This window comes from Mesoplodon mirus, assembly GCF_964341445.2.
Source record: "Mesoplodon mirus genome assembly, chromosome: 16".
Lineage (NCBI taxonomy): Eukaryota > Metazoa > Chordata > Mammalia > Artiodactyla > Ziphiidae > Mesoplodon > Mesoplodon mirus.
In genome coordinates, this window is record NC_138992.1 from 51,109,890 (window position 1) to 51,125,281 (window position 15,392).

At 37.5% G+C, this 15,392-nt stretch overlaps 1 protein-coding gene across 1 annotated transcript in view; it reads right to left on the reverse strand.

Moving 5' to 3' along the window:
* Positions 1-5,162, reverse strand: part of LRRCC1 (leucine rich repeat and coiled-coil centrosomal protein 1) — a 34,559-nt gene extending 29,397 nt beyond the window's left edge. Inside the window, exons 1-3 of the mRNA XM_082601624.1 lie at positions 4,989-5,162; positions 2,535-2,740; positions 2,157-2,222 (exon numbers count right to left, since the gene is read on the reverse strand). Coding sequence (XP_082457750.1) covers positions 2,157-2,222; positions 2,535-2,740; positions 4,989-5,077 — 361 coding nt within the window. The 5' untranslated portion in view covers positions 5,078-5,162. The remainder of the gene's footprint in view (positions 1-2,156; positions 2,223-2,534; positions 2,741-4,988) is intronic.
* Positions 5,163-15,392: the final 10,230 nt, after the last annotated feature.

The following is a 15,392-nucleotide window of genomic DNA, read 5'->3' on the forward strand; positions in this document are numbered from 1 at the left end:
CAGAATATCATATACATGGAATCATACAGTGTAATCTTTTGTGTCTGGCTCCTTTCACTTAGCATAATTCTTTTTAGATTTATCTATGTTGTTGCATATATCAATAGTTCATTCCTTTTTATTGCCAAGTAGTATTCCATCCTGTGGATGTATCACAATTTGTTTATCCATTTACCAGGTCATAGACAAATGGGTGGTTTCTAGTTTTTGGAGATTATGAATAATCATGTAAACATGATTATATTAAAAAGTGATATAATCATGTTAATATTCATGTACAGGTCTTTGATTAGACATGTTTTCATTTTTCTTAGGTAAACAACTAGAAGTAGAAATGCATGATATATGCTAAGTATTTGTTTAACATTATAAGAAACCTTCAAACTGTTTTCCAAAGTAGTTTTACCATTTTGAATTCTACCAGCGATGTATGCAAGTTCTAGTTGCTCCACTATCTCACCAGCGTTTTGTATTTTAAGTTTTTAAAAGTGTATCTATTCCAGTAGGTATGAAGTGGAATCTCATTATGATTTTAATTTGCATTTCCTTAATTACTAAGGATGCTAAACATTTTTTTAAATCATGGGCTTGTTTGCAACTTGGATATCCTCTTGGGGAAGGGTCTGCTCAAATCTTTTGCTTATTTTTGGGGGGAGGTTGACATGATCTCATTTATTTGTTTTACTTCCCCATTACAATGTAAGCCCTGTGATAAGAACTTTATCTATTTGTTGTTGTTATTTTTTCATCACTACAGAAGTAAATTGAATGAACTATATTATCCAAAATTCACACTTTTCAGTTAAGGAAATTGCATCCAAAGAACAATATACGTTGCTCAGCATCACACAGCAGAGACAGAGCTAAAGTTAATACTCAATTCTAATACTTTCACATTTTGGGGGAAAAAGGTTTTTAAAAATTAAAATACTGTTGCTACTTTGGTTAAGGGTAGGGACTAGGTCATTGTATTTTATTCTTTTGTGTACTAAATACCTGGCATAGGGTTGTATTTTTCTAGCAGGGAAGAAAAACAAACAAATAATAAGACTGTTTCAAATATTGATAAGGATTATGAAGATAATTAGAGAAATTCTGCTAGTTCTGACAGATAATTTTAAGAATTATCATAAAACTCCGTTCATTTTATCAGTGTATCACTTTAATCAATTAAAAGATTAACAAGTTTTAACCTTCTTATATACGGTAAAGTCAAAAAGAAAAAAAAAAAAAAATCCTGGGACTTTCCTGGTGGTCCAGTGGTAAAGAGTCCACCTTCCAATGCAGGGCACACGGGTTCGATCCCTGGTCAGGGAACTAAGATCCCACATGCTGCGGGGCAACTAAGCCCGCGTGCCACTATTGAGCTCGCACGCCTCAACTAGAGACCCCGCATGCCACAAACTGCAGAGCCCATGTGCTCTGGAACCCGCGTGCCACAACTATGGAGCTCACGTTCCACAGCTAGAGAAGAAAACCCTGCACGCCACAGCTAGAGAGAAGCCCACACACCACAACAAAAGATCCCACATGCCTCAACTAAGACCTGACACAGCCCAAAAAATAAATTAAATAAATAAATAATAATAAATCTTTGAAAGAAAAAAAACCTTGATTGTTAATTTGCTATAGCCTTTGGAATGCTATATACCTACACTGTCCAATATGGTAGCACTAGCCACATGTGACTTTTTAAATTTAAATAAAAATTTAATTAAAATTAAATAAAATTACAAATTCAGTTCCTCAGTGTACTAGCCACATTTCAAGTGCTCAAAGGCCATATCTGTCTACTGATTGCCATCCAAGATAGCACAGATACAGGATATTTTCATCACTGTAAAAAGTTCTGCTGGAACTATTCCTCTCTACATAATAGTATATTAATTATCTAAGATTAAAACATTATTCTCCCGAAGTAGGTTCTTTCTAACCAAGTTTTTTCTGTTACTGATTACTCTGGTTTTTATTCCTAGTTTTTTATTCAGCTGTAGCTTTAGCACCAACAAAAAACAAATATGACTGAGAAACACCCTCTAGATAAGATTTGTGGTCAAAAATTGGATTATTCAGTTCTTCAACATGCATAGCTCAGTCTAACTCATTATACATGGCAAATACTCAGCATTATAGAAAACATAAGCATATCTACTTACCACTAAGATCATTTATGTGGTTATAAGATAAATTCAGTCTAGTCAGACTAGTTAGTGTTTTAAGTCCTAAAACAAAATAAAGCCATTATAAGATTCAAATAATCAATTAATTAGAGTTATATAGTATTACAATACTATTTCAGATTGCTCTGAAGCAAATCTACAGTCTGATAACAGTGAAATCAATTCTGTTGGTATTTTACAAAATAATTTTTTTTAAATTGTAACTTTTCTAGAAGAAAACTTTTTATATAGAGTTTTAGGGTCAGTTTTGAAAAGTTTATGATAATACTTATCCCACTCTTTTGGGAAGAAGATGAAATATGGACTTAAATCAGCTCCCTTATGTAAAGTATTAGATGAAAATCACTTACAAACCTTCTATTCTTGTGATCAAATTGCAGGACAAGTTTAAAGTACGTAGTTTTGTCAGTGTGGTTAGCCCTTCAATTTGACTTATTTGATTAGATGACAGATCTAGATGCTGTAAATTCCAAATGTGATCCATGGCTTTGATCTTCGAGATGTTATTGCAATGAAGATTGATAGCACGAAGGGCTGAATCTAAAGATAACTCTGATATGCTACAAAGGAAAATATGTATTATCGAAAACAAGTAAAAAATGGATTTAAAATCCATGACCAAATAACTAAAATTAACCAAACAGCATGTAGATAGTAAGTATGTGCTCTCTTCATTCTATAATAAAATCCTTCCTACTTGTGGTAGCCTTGAAATGTCTCATAAGGTACAGTGCTTCTTACAACTAACCAGTATTTTGGACCATTATCAAGAGAGGCAAGGGATACCAGGCATTTCTAGCTTTTATATGCAAACAAAGTCATCAGCACTGAGTGAAAGCAGTTATTTGTAAAGTCAGTTCCTGGAATCATAACACCCCAAGTTCAAATCTGCACTCTACCACTTTTGCTGTTACTTGAGTAAATGAATTAACCTCTCTAAACCTGTTTCCTCTGCCCATTTAATCCTCACAACAACTCCAAGCAGTAGGTATCTAAGGATGCCATGGTTTACAGAAATTAAATAACTTGTCCAAATTCTTGTAGCTATTACCAAATTGAGCCAGTATAAATACAGATCTGGCACTGGAGTTTACAATCTTATTCTCTTCACTGTCTGCTATGTCTGTTTACCCAGAATGTAGTTGATTTCAAAATAAACCATTAGTTTTTGCTATTCGTAGTGAAACAGTCCCTGTCCTCCCTTGCTGAAAGTTGGAAAGCATCTCCACTAAATGGAACTCATCTCTTCATTCTGTCAATTACTGCTATTTTTAACTGGAACCTCTTCTGAAGATAGGAGTTCCAGGAATATAAACTACAGTGCACATAATTCAGAGATGCTTGAACTGGGACACACAATGTCGTTGGCATCTGTTCTATGTTCTATAGCAGCTATAGTAAAGCTGTAGGAAATCTAGTCGTAGGAAAATGAGAAGTTTAGCAGTCAGGGAGTAAAGGGAAAACAAGGAATTCAAGTTTGCTTCCAAATTTGCATTAAGAATCTCAAATTTAAAATTAAAACATGAAAAGTATGAATAAGTCACAAGGTCATTCAACCTATCCTTTAGTCTTCAGACAGAAGCACATAAGAACCCCTGGCAGAAAAAGATAAAGCATTTCTAAATTTCAAACTAGCAATCTCTAAATGTGACTGTTTCAAATATTTTCCAATTATCTTGCTTCTGTCATTTACTGAGCTATTATTTAGTGCCAGACCTTATGCTATTAACACATGCTCTTAATGGCAGCCATCTATTTTCTGAAGCATTTCAGTTTCTGGAAATTAGTATTGTGCGTATAATGTAGTATAGCCGAAAGAGCAGACAGTGAAATTAGATAGAAATGCTTTTGAATTCAAACTTAATCCACCAGCTGCATGATGTTGGGAAAGTTATAAAGATCCTCTGAATCTCAGATCTGTCCCTCGTAAAATTACTACCTTGCAGAATTGTTGTGAGGATTTGTGATAATATATGTAACATGCACACATAAATGGCATTCAGTAAATGGCAGCTATTATTAAATATAAATATAAATATTCTTTTGAAAGACACCTTCCTGGGGCTTTCTGGCAAATTTTAGATGAGGATCCAGAACAAGTTGCTTTAATTATCAGCAAGGTGCACAGAGAGGGCAGGTGACAAAGGAACAGTGTGTGGAATGGCACAGAGAAGCCTACTATGGAACTGCCCGCTTGTAGCTTAGTGTGGCTAATCACAGGGTAAGAACAAATTTGTTCTTCGTGAACAAATTTGGGCTGCATTAAAGAGGAAAGCAGTGAACTAAATGTTATGTTTAGTATTTTCAAGAAGTATAACAGTATATGTATCACAGGGCTCTGCAAAGTAATTAGACCAGGAGCTAAGACAATCAAGGCAAAACCAATGAAGAGCAGCAAACTCTTGCTTTACAGCTGTCAGAGATACTACTTTGCCACTTTCTGTCACAGAGAAAGAGCAAAGGAGAGAGGACAGAACCCGCGAAGACCAACAATTACAGGGCAAGCAAAGAAATAACTGCCAGCAAAGAAAGGAGAACCAGCGAAGAAGGGAGGATGGTCAAACGCCGGCAGGGAACCGGGACGTGGGGCAGTTTCCAGGGTGCTCATTAGTCCCTGGAGGAAAGGAAAGGGGGCGCATTGGATTTCGATCTGGCACTTCAGCAGCGCAGTTGTGGCGGAGAACGGCGGGCGACAGCCAGACGCCTTCGTGTGCGGTCTCGGTAAAGCTGCCCCGCGCCTCCGCTCCACCGAGGCCGCCTGCTGCCCACGGCCCCTGCCGTGCGGTCTCCGGTAAAGCTGCCCTTTACCTCCGCAGGCCTTTGTCCATGAAACACAGATCCCCGAAGCTGCTCTCGTCGTCCTCATTCTCGACTTCCGGCTCCACCGGCGCCTCCATGGCACCGGCGACGCAGAGGTGGGTCTTAACCGGCGCCCAGCGCTGGGTCTGATAGACCGGAGCACGCCTCCCGGGTGCGCGGAAGTCCGGCCCTAGGGGGCGGGCCGAGGACCCTTGCTCCAACCGACAGCCGGCACTTTCCCGCCCCGACGGTGTCGCAAAGTCAGAAGCCCGAGCTTCCCCAACGAGGCCTTCCCTCCCTTTTACGGTATCTACGGCGCGACTCCTGAGACTTGCCGTAAAGCGAAACATTTTGCCTGGCCTGTGGTGGTTGAGGAAGGAATGCGTCTTTCCTTTGTGCTCTTCTGTATGATTTTTGCGTTGTAGGCGACTGACTTCTGAAGGCGATTTCACAAGTTTGTTTTTACAGACCTGTAGACTTACAGACCTATAAGTTGTTCCCCCAGGTTATTGCGTCTACTGGATGCCTTACTTGTGCCAGGCACCTCACTATGCAGTGAGGAATAAGATGAAGCCCATTCTCGTTCCTGGAAGCATTCACAGTTCAGTGCAGGAAACAGAATTGCTGTGCGGCAGGGCCAGTGCTAGGAATAGCACAGAAGCATGTAGGCCAACTGTATATTCCTGTGGGTAGTGGGAATGTTTTATAAAAGGAAGTCATCAATAGATCACTGAGCAGAGTCTTGCTAGCTCACAGTGTGTTCTGGACAGAATGGCATTCCAGGTAGGAGAACAATACCCAAATAAGGTCCAAGAACCCTCCTGGTTACATTGCTTTCTGAGTCAAGGGAATATTTTTAAATGGAGACAAAATGTTTATCTCAACCCTGGACCAGTCACTATCCTAAACTAAAATCTTCCATGGTTCCTCACTAGTGACGGAAGAAATTTTCACGTACTGAGGCATGGGGAAGTCATTCTGGCTTATAGATGATTTGGCTTTATGCTAACTGGAACAGCCTACCTTACATCAAACATGCATTGTACATCTGCTTTAACCTTTAAAGGAAAGAATGCGTTTAAAAATCAAAATGGATTAACTGATTCAGGCATTCAAAATGGAGCTGAGAGGCCTTGTAGATGTGGTTTCAAACACATTCCTGCATCTTCCAGAACTTGAATTTTCTGAACTGCATCAAACTCAAGGACACCACCAGCTGTTTTCAAAACAATATCTGCTAGCATCTGCCAGCTGCAACATTATGGTCTCAAGGTCTCCACTTGTAACTATGCAACCATTTCAGACCCCAACCTAACCTTGCTTAACAAACACCCTTACTTCTTACCAGCTCCAAGCCCAATTCTTGACAATTTATATAATTTTGCTGTTTTTTTGCTTTCCCCGTTTTGTTGCACAGCAGAGCATAATTCAAGTACTTCTTGAATCTGTGTCCCCTGGGCTATAGTTCTTAGTTTGGCTGGAATAAAACTCTTTCCTATTTTTATTATAGATCATTTATTGATTATTTGTGTCAACGTTGGCCATCAAATAAAGGCCTAACTTTCTAATGTTGAAGATATATCCAGACTTAACTGTCATTAGTCTCCTATTGTTTAGCTGTACCTAATATATTCTAAAACTTGTATCCACAATTCACTATTTCCTATAGCTGCATGCTTTACCATGTGTCTGCAGCTCCTTTTAACAAGAGGTGGAGGTATGAACTCTTTACTGGATCCTTGATTCTGGGCTTACATGTTAGTTTTTGTTTTGGTCAATAGAATTCATTGGAATTCTAGTGCTGGTCCCAAGACATCTAGTGCTAGGCCTCAGGACGTCTTGCACGCTTCTGTTCCCTCTCTTGGAAGACTGCCTGAGCTGCCATTTGAGCAAGCTACATGTAGCAGAAACAAGTCACCCCAGCTAAGGACACACAGATGCATGCATGAGCCCGGAAGCAGCTAGCTGAACCAGTGCAAATTGCCAAATAACAGAAATAGGAGCTAAATAAAGGGTTTTGTTTTGTTCTGGAGGAGATAGGATTAGATGACAGATAAGTCATTAATACGATAACTGAATATCAATTAAAATAGAGATGTTTTTCAATGAAGATAAGTATTATAGTCTAACCTAAAACAAACAACTGATATAAGAAACAAGTCATTCTGCAATGATATTAAATGTACTGGATATTTCCTCCAAAATTATGTAATTAATTATAATTAATTAAATTAATTAATCAAGATATTTATTATAGTTAGTAGAGTTTAAAAATATAGATTGTATCTGGGTTACCTCAGCACTTAAAGGTTGATTGTTTTTTTCAGAATGATAATTGGATGAATTTGTATTTCTATTATTTGCCTGTTAAAATCACAAGTGCTTAGAAACCTGCAGTTCTGCTTCTAATTCTTAATCTGCAAAACAAAAATTATTAAAGTAGTTTCTATAGGAGATCTCAGTTCTAAAATTCAAAAAACCTATCATTAATAGGTTGTAATTGTAAATAATTGTAACTGTGAATAATCTGTCATCAACTCTTTTCAATAACTACATTCTGCAGTTTTATTTTATATTTTTAAACTGTACATCAATCTGCCTAGGACTTGCTTTACATGATATCTATGATGTATTCATGGGTGCAAAATGGGCAATATATCTGGAATCAATCTTATCAGTGTGACATCAAGTATGAGATAGGCAGTCAGGCTGGGGCTGGTGAGATGGCATTGCTGGGGAGGTAGAGAGAATAGTATCTATTCTGTAAATGACAAGTTGTTTAGAAAGGCTGACGTGTGGTGAGGGTGTATGTGTGCAAGAGAAGGCAGGAGATGAGGATAGAAAGTTAGGCTTGGGTCAGATCTTGAAGAACCTGCCATGGTCAGGTTAGTTGATAGTTGGTCTGAAGGAAGGTGATGATGGAGTGATGGGGTGGTGGTTGCAGCAGCTGTGAGAGTGAGATTGAGAGGATATGCAAGAAAACAAGATGAGTATTTAGGCAGGAAAATGACAGGATTAGATTTGTGTTTTATAACATGTCTAGAAACTGAATGGAGGCTGGATTGGAGGGAAAAGATTGGCAGCAGGCGTTAAGAGACAGTTGCAGTAAACCAGCTGAGAAAAATGAAGGCCTGGACAAAGGCCCTAGGGGTGGGACTGATGGGAGAGAAAAATACCTGAGGAGAAGTTAATAGCATAGATTTCATAAACTTTGTTGACTGATTTGGATGCAGGGTAGAAGGCAACTATAGTTGTTAACTTTTTCTTCATTGATATTTTTTGAATATCCTTTTGTGTTTTACCGCATTCCTGTGAGACCAAAATGTAATGGTGATATTAATCCTGTTATTTACGTTTGTCTTTTTCTGTTAGAATCAACTAGCACTTTTATGCTAATTTCTCAGACAAGATACACAAAGGCATCATGTGGCTTTTTAACCATCTAAAAATATATAAGCTTTTTTCAAAATAAAACCCAAAGCTTTAAAAATTTTATGATGACTTGATACATTCAGATACCAGTGCAGAACATCAGGTCAATGGCATGGGAGCATAAGATCAGTCCCCTTTGTGATTTCTGGCTTTGAAAAAATTTGCATCACTCATGAATTCTAGTTACTTAGTTGTATGCACCACCCCCTCTAAACACTGGGTAGAGCATGCCAGAACGTCCTAGCCTTTCATGGCACTGGCAGTGGGGCTGATTTTGGCATAGTTTGCTGGGGCAGCTAAGTACAAAGGAAAAGGGATGAGAGCCTTGCTGTGCACCCAGGCACAGCTCTGCTAGGTTGGGAGAAGGCTAGGGCTTGAGGCTTCTCCACAGGAAAGCGGGAGAGCAGTGGAACTGCCTTCCATCCTGGCCCCTAGTTAGTACATCAGTCGGACACCAGAGGGAGTATAAGACTACGGGCTCCTGCAGAAAGAGAACTAGAGACTAGAAAAACACTAGGAAAAATCTACAAAACAGAGTTCGTTTTTCAAAAAGATAAAATGGAGAAACTGTTAGACTAACAGAAAAAAAGAGGGAAGACTCATTAAGCTAAAAAAGATGCCCTACATTAGTTGATTAAGAAAGCATAATTATCTTAATGAAGCAAGAGTCATTTAGTAGATTCAATATTCTTTCTTTCATAATTTAAATCTTAGCAAGTGAAGGGTAGACGATGGTGCTGTAACTAAACAGCATTTTCTAAACACCTACAGCAAACATCATACTTAATATGAAACATTAGAAGTATTCTCATTAAAGTCATGAGCAAATCAAGGATTCCTGCTCTATTTTTAAAATGAACTAGAACCAATGTAAGAAAGAAAAATATGTTTTAAGAATTTAAAAAGAAGAGATTAAACTGCTTTTATTTGCATAAGATATAATTTTCTTCATAGATTCTCTTGGATTTTCTAAATCAACATAGCAACAAAAATTGTAAGCTGTGGAATAAGTCTAGCAGGAAGTATGCAAAATTTTGTGTAAGAAACTGAAGTTTATCAAAAAGTTTAATCAAGAGAAACCTTTAATCATTATTATGAAGATGTCAATTTTCCCCAAATACACTTCAAATAAAATTCCATCATGAGAATCCCCACTGAATCTTTTATAGAACTTGACAAAATTATTCTAAAATGTATATGGTTTCAAAAATTAATTTTGAAGATGAAAAAGGTTTTATATTTGAAATGACTATAAAATTTTAATGCAAAAAGTTTTAATGACGATCTCTTCAAGTTCTTTTTTTGCAGAAAGTTCTTTTATTTATTTATTTATTTATTTTTAACATCTTTATTGGAGTATAATTGCTTTACAATGGTGTGTTAGTTTCTGCTTTATAACAAAGTGAATCAGTTATACATATACACATGTTCCCATATCTCTTCCCTCTTGCGTCTCCCTCCCTCCCACCCTCCCTATCCCACCCCTCTAGGTGGTCACAGAGAACTGAGCTGATCTCCCTGTGCTATGCGGCTGCTTCCCACTAGCTACCTATTCTACGTTTGGTAGTGTATATATGTCCATGCCACTCTCTCAATTTGTCACAGCCTACCCTTCCCCCTCCCCCACATCCTCAAGTTCATTCTCTAGTAGGTCTGTGTCTTTATTCCCGTCTTACCCCTAGGTTCTTCATGACCCTTTTTTTTCCTTCAAGTTCTTGATGGTCACCATCGATGAGAAACTTTGCTCACTCAAGTAAAAAGTAAAACAAATTTATAAAATTATTTTTTTCACAGTCTTTTCCTGTCTAACCTCACTGCTTCCCCACCTACGCTCCATGGACACCTAGAACCTGGCAAAGAAAGGCTGAAATATATAGCCAGATGGTAATAAGATTTGAGCAGCCATTCTTAAGGGATAAACAAAAAGTTTGATCCAAAGACTGAGGAAAGTAACAGAGGATCCAAGAAGTCTTTTGAGGAAATAATACTGTGCTCCACTTCTAAGAAAGGTCATCCCCAGCTCTGTGTGACTGAGAGTGGAGATCAAAGTCAGCACAGCACAAGCAGCCCAAATTCTCAGGGAGACAGCTACATTCAGTGAGGAATATTTCAATACCCCTTTAGGAGACAAAGATTCCTGCCCCTATTGTGGCACTAAACATTAAAACGTTTACAAAGAAGAATCCTATTGCCTTCAGGAGTTGCATTCTTGGCTGTTTTTTGTTTTTTTTTTGTTTTTTTTAAATCCTGAAAAATAATTTTAAAATTTCATGGGGATTGCTGTGTCTTTATACTTTCCTTCCATATTCCTGAAAGCCTCCCCAAACAGTGACATGGCTTTAATTTAGCCATCTCATCCTTCCACAAGCGTTTTATTATTAAACTTAATTTGGTTTTAAAAATGATTTACTTGTGAATTGTTATGCAATGTTGTGACCTCTTTGAAGGCCAGAGTTAAAATGTTTCACACGTTAATTATTTTTTTAAAAATTGTCTATGCCACTGAACAAGTTAGTCACAACTAATTAAGAAAGGACGATTTCAAAGGTTCTGGGTGGAGAAGTCTCCACTGGAGGTATAACAATGATATTATTTAACTCAAATAATACTTTGTAGATGAGTATCTAAGGAAGAAGTTGTAGTTTAATGGAAAGAATGTAAACTTTGCATTCAAGTGAGCAAAGGTTTGGATCCCCCTCTTCCACTTACTTGCAGCATGGTTTTTAGCAAGTTGTGTTATTTTTTTAGAATCTACATTTCCTTATCTGTGAAATGAGGATAACAATTTAATATTGTAGTATAAGCTCCATAGTATTGAATGAGATAATAGATGTGAAACACCTGTTGGATTACCTCACATATTAGGATTAATTACACCACAATTAGGATTAATTAGTATATCTATATTGGGCCTGAGTATATATGCAAACCAGTCTAGTATTAAATTTATGTAAGGCTACTGCTCTTCCACCAGTTTATAGGCATTAATTTATCCAATGTATATTTATTCATCAATTCAAACATTTATTCCTCCACTAATTTTGTAGCAGGATCAGCTATAGAGAAATTAACTTGTGATGATGTTTTGTTCATTTCACACATGGTATGTGAAGGAGCCAAAGATGACCTCTGTATACTGGACTCTAGGTTGTCTGCTTCCTCACAGCAGGCTGAAACCCATTAGTTCTAAAGCCAGCAAGCAAGTTTTTAAACATTCCATTGTTTTAAATATAGTCCAAATAAGCATATTTTAGCCATTTAGAACTTGCCTGCTTTGCATGCCCTGTGAAACTGCACACAACTTCTGTTAGCACAAGTAAGGTAAGCTCAGGGCAATAAAGACTCTACATCACTGCTGCCCTTGGAAACTCTCTGATCCAGAGACTGAATGCTGTGCTGCTGAGTGACATCTTCTAGATGCACAAGCCTCTGTCTGATTCTCCTTTCCCCAGGAATTTTCTTGCCTTCCTCCCTTCCAGTGGCCTGCCATGGCCTCTGGGAAGTCTCATATGTGAGTGACTTCTCTCACTTGCAAACCAGTAAGAGTGCTGCCCAAGTAAGTCGTGTATGTGCTCTCACAAGCTGATCTTATCCTTTCCCTTTATCAGCCTCAAAATCTCTAGACCCCCCTAAAATGCAACAAATATTTATCTAGTACCCACTATATGAAGGATCAAAACAGTCAAACCTTCTATATTCTAGTCAGAGGAGAGGTAAGCAAACAAACACACATGTATAATATGTCAGGTGGTGATGAGTGATGGATGGTGACTGTGTGGAGGCAGGAGAGGTAGTGATGTTGGTGTCTGTGTGGAAGGAAAGGGTTAATAGTTGGCAGATAAATATTTCCTCAACTACAAGATATTTTTACCAGGTATTTCAGCTCTCCTGTAAAAAAAATGAGGCCATTTATAAAAAATAACTTCTTATATAATCTTTGAAAGTGGCTTCATTGTAATATATAGTATAAAAGAAAGTGACTTTGCAAATAGTATGAGCTTACTTGATCATTTTTGTTGAATGCTTACCATGCATTCAGAATCTCTACAAGGTCTGACAGAAGGGATTTTTATCTCACAGCAAGTCATTAAAGACTGGAGACAGTGACTGCTTCTTCAACTGCAAAGATAGCAATACAAGATTTAAGGGAACATCAAAAATCAAGGAAACATGACAGCACCAAAGGAATACAATACTCTCCCAGTAACCCAAAGATATGGAGGTCTGTGACTTACCAGATATAGAATTCAGAATAGCTGTTCTAAGGAAGCTCAGTGAGCTACAAGAAAACACAGAAAGACAAGTCAGTGAAATCAGGAAAGCAATAAAACAGTAAAACAATAAATGAATAAAATAAAAAGTTTAACACAGTGATAGAAATAATAATAAGAAGAACCAAACAAATTCTGGAGCTGAAGAATACAGTGAATGAATAGAAACATGCAGTAGAGAGTATCAACCACAAAAAGGATCAATCAGAAGAAAGAATCTGTGAATTAGAAGGCAGGTCCTTTGAAGTTATCCACTTAGAGGAGAACATAGAATGGAGGATGCAAAAGAGTGAAGAAAACCTATGTGAACTATAGGATACCATTAGAGAAATAATCTATGAATTATTAGAGTCCAAGAAAGACAAGAGATGGAGAAGGGGAACAGAAATCTTATTTATAGAAATAATGGCTTAGAACTTCTTAAATCTGGAAAGATATTTAAACATCCAAGTTCACAATGCTAATAAGTACTCGAATATTTCAATCCAAAATACTCTTCTCCAAGACACACTATAATAAAACTGTCTAAAATTAAAGACAAAGAATTTTTAAAGCAACAAGAGAAAAGAAAAATCTCTCATACAAGGGAACTCCCATCAATCTATCAGTAGATTTCTCAGCAGAAACCTTCTGGGCCAGGAAAGAATGGGATAACATATTGAAAGTGCTGAAAGTAAAAAAGTGCAAACCAAAAATACTTTACCTGGCAAAGTTGTCTTCCAGAAATGAAGGCAGGATAAAGACTTTCTCAAACAAAAGCTGAGGGAGTTTATCACCACTAGAACTGCCTTAAAAGAAATGCTGAAAGGAATTCTTCAAGTGGAAAAGAAAGGACACTAATTAGTAACATGAAAACATACAACACCCTGGTAAAGGTAAGTATATAGTCAAATTCAGAATAGTCTGATATTTTAATGTGGCGTGCTAACTACTTACCTCTAGTGTAAAGGTTAAAGGACAAAAATATTAAAAATTTCTATAGCTACAATAATTTGTTAATGGCTAGAAAATATAAAAATAAGTAAACTGTGACATCAAAATGAAAGGTTGGAAGCGGGGAGTAAAAGGTTGGGGTTTTTGTATGCAATCAAAGTTAAGTTGTTATTGAGATATCAACCAAGATGATAGACAGCCAAGAGTAGAAAGAGCCTGAGCTTACATCCTCTCTGGGGCACACCAAAATTACAACTATTACAGGACAACTATTGATGAAAATGACCAGAATCTACCAGAAAAGATGTTCTGCAACTAAAGATATAAAGAACCACAATGAGATGGGTAAGAAAGATGGAGTCATGGTATAGACAAGACCCATACCCCGAGCTGGGCAACCCATACACAGGAGAATAATTATAATTGCAGATGTTCTCCCCAAAGAGTGAGGGTCTGAGCTCCACATTGGGCTTCTTAGCCCAGAGGTCCTGCCCTGGGAAGACAAGCTGCCAGAACATTTGGCTTTAAAAACCAGTGGGCTTACTTTGGGGAGTCCCAGAGTCCCAGGAGGCTAGGGGAGAAAGAGACTCCAATCTTAAAGGGTGCATGCCCAGGGACCCAGGGCAGAAGCAGTAATTTGAAAGGCGTCTGGGTCAGACCTACTGGGGGAATCTACTGGAGAAGCAGGATGCAACTGCAGCTCACCCTGGGGACATAGACAGTAGTGACAGCCATTTTTGAAAGTTCTTTCTACCACATGGACACTGGTGCTGGCAAATGTCATGAAATGTAAACAACCTACCATGTACACAGTAATAAATACAGCAAGTTAGGCAAAATGAGGCAACAGAAGAACATGTCCCAAATGAAGGAACAAGATAAAACCCCAGAAGAAGAACTAAGTGAAGTAGAGATAGGCAACCTATCTGAGAAACAGTTTGGGGAAAATGATTGTAAAGAGGATCAAAGAACTCAGGAGAAAAATTAATGCACAGAGTGTGAAGTTAGAAGTTTTTAACAAAGACGTGGAAAATATAAAGAACAACCAAACAGAGATTAATAATACAATAACTGAAATGAAAAATACATTAGAATGAATCAACCATAGACTGAATGATACAGAGGAATGGGTCAGTGAGCTGGAAGACAGGATAGTGGAAATTACTGAAGATGAACAGAAAAAAGAAAAAAAGAATAAAAAGAAATGAGGACAGTTTAAGAGACATCTGGTACAACATTAGAAATCATGCAGAAAACTTGAATAGACATTTTTCTAAAGAAGACACAGAGAGGGCCAACAGGCACCTGAAAAGATGATCAACATTACTAATCATCAGAGAAATGCAAATCAAAACCAAAATACATGTCACATTTCACCTGTCAGACTGGCTATCATCAAAAAGAGCACAAATAACGGATGTTGGAGAGGATGTAGAGAAAAGGAAACCCTAGTACACTGTTGGTGGGAATGTAAATTTATGCAGCTACTATGGAAAACGGTATGGAGGCTCCTCAAGAAACTAAAACTAGAACTACTATATGATACAGCTATTCCACTCTTGGGTATATATGTGAAGAAAATGAAAACACTAGTTAACAAAGATACATGTATCCTAGTGTCCATAGCAACATTATTTACAATAGCCAAGATATGGAAGCATCTTATGTATCCATCACCAGAAGAATGGATAAAGAACAAGTGGTATATATATACAATGGAATACTACTCAGCCATAGAAAAGAATGAAAATTTGCCATTTGCAACAACATGGCTGGA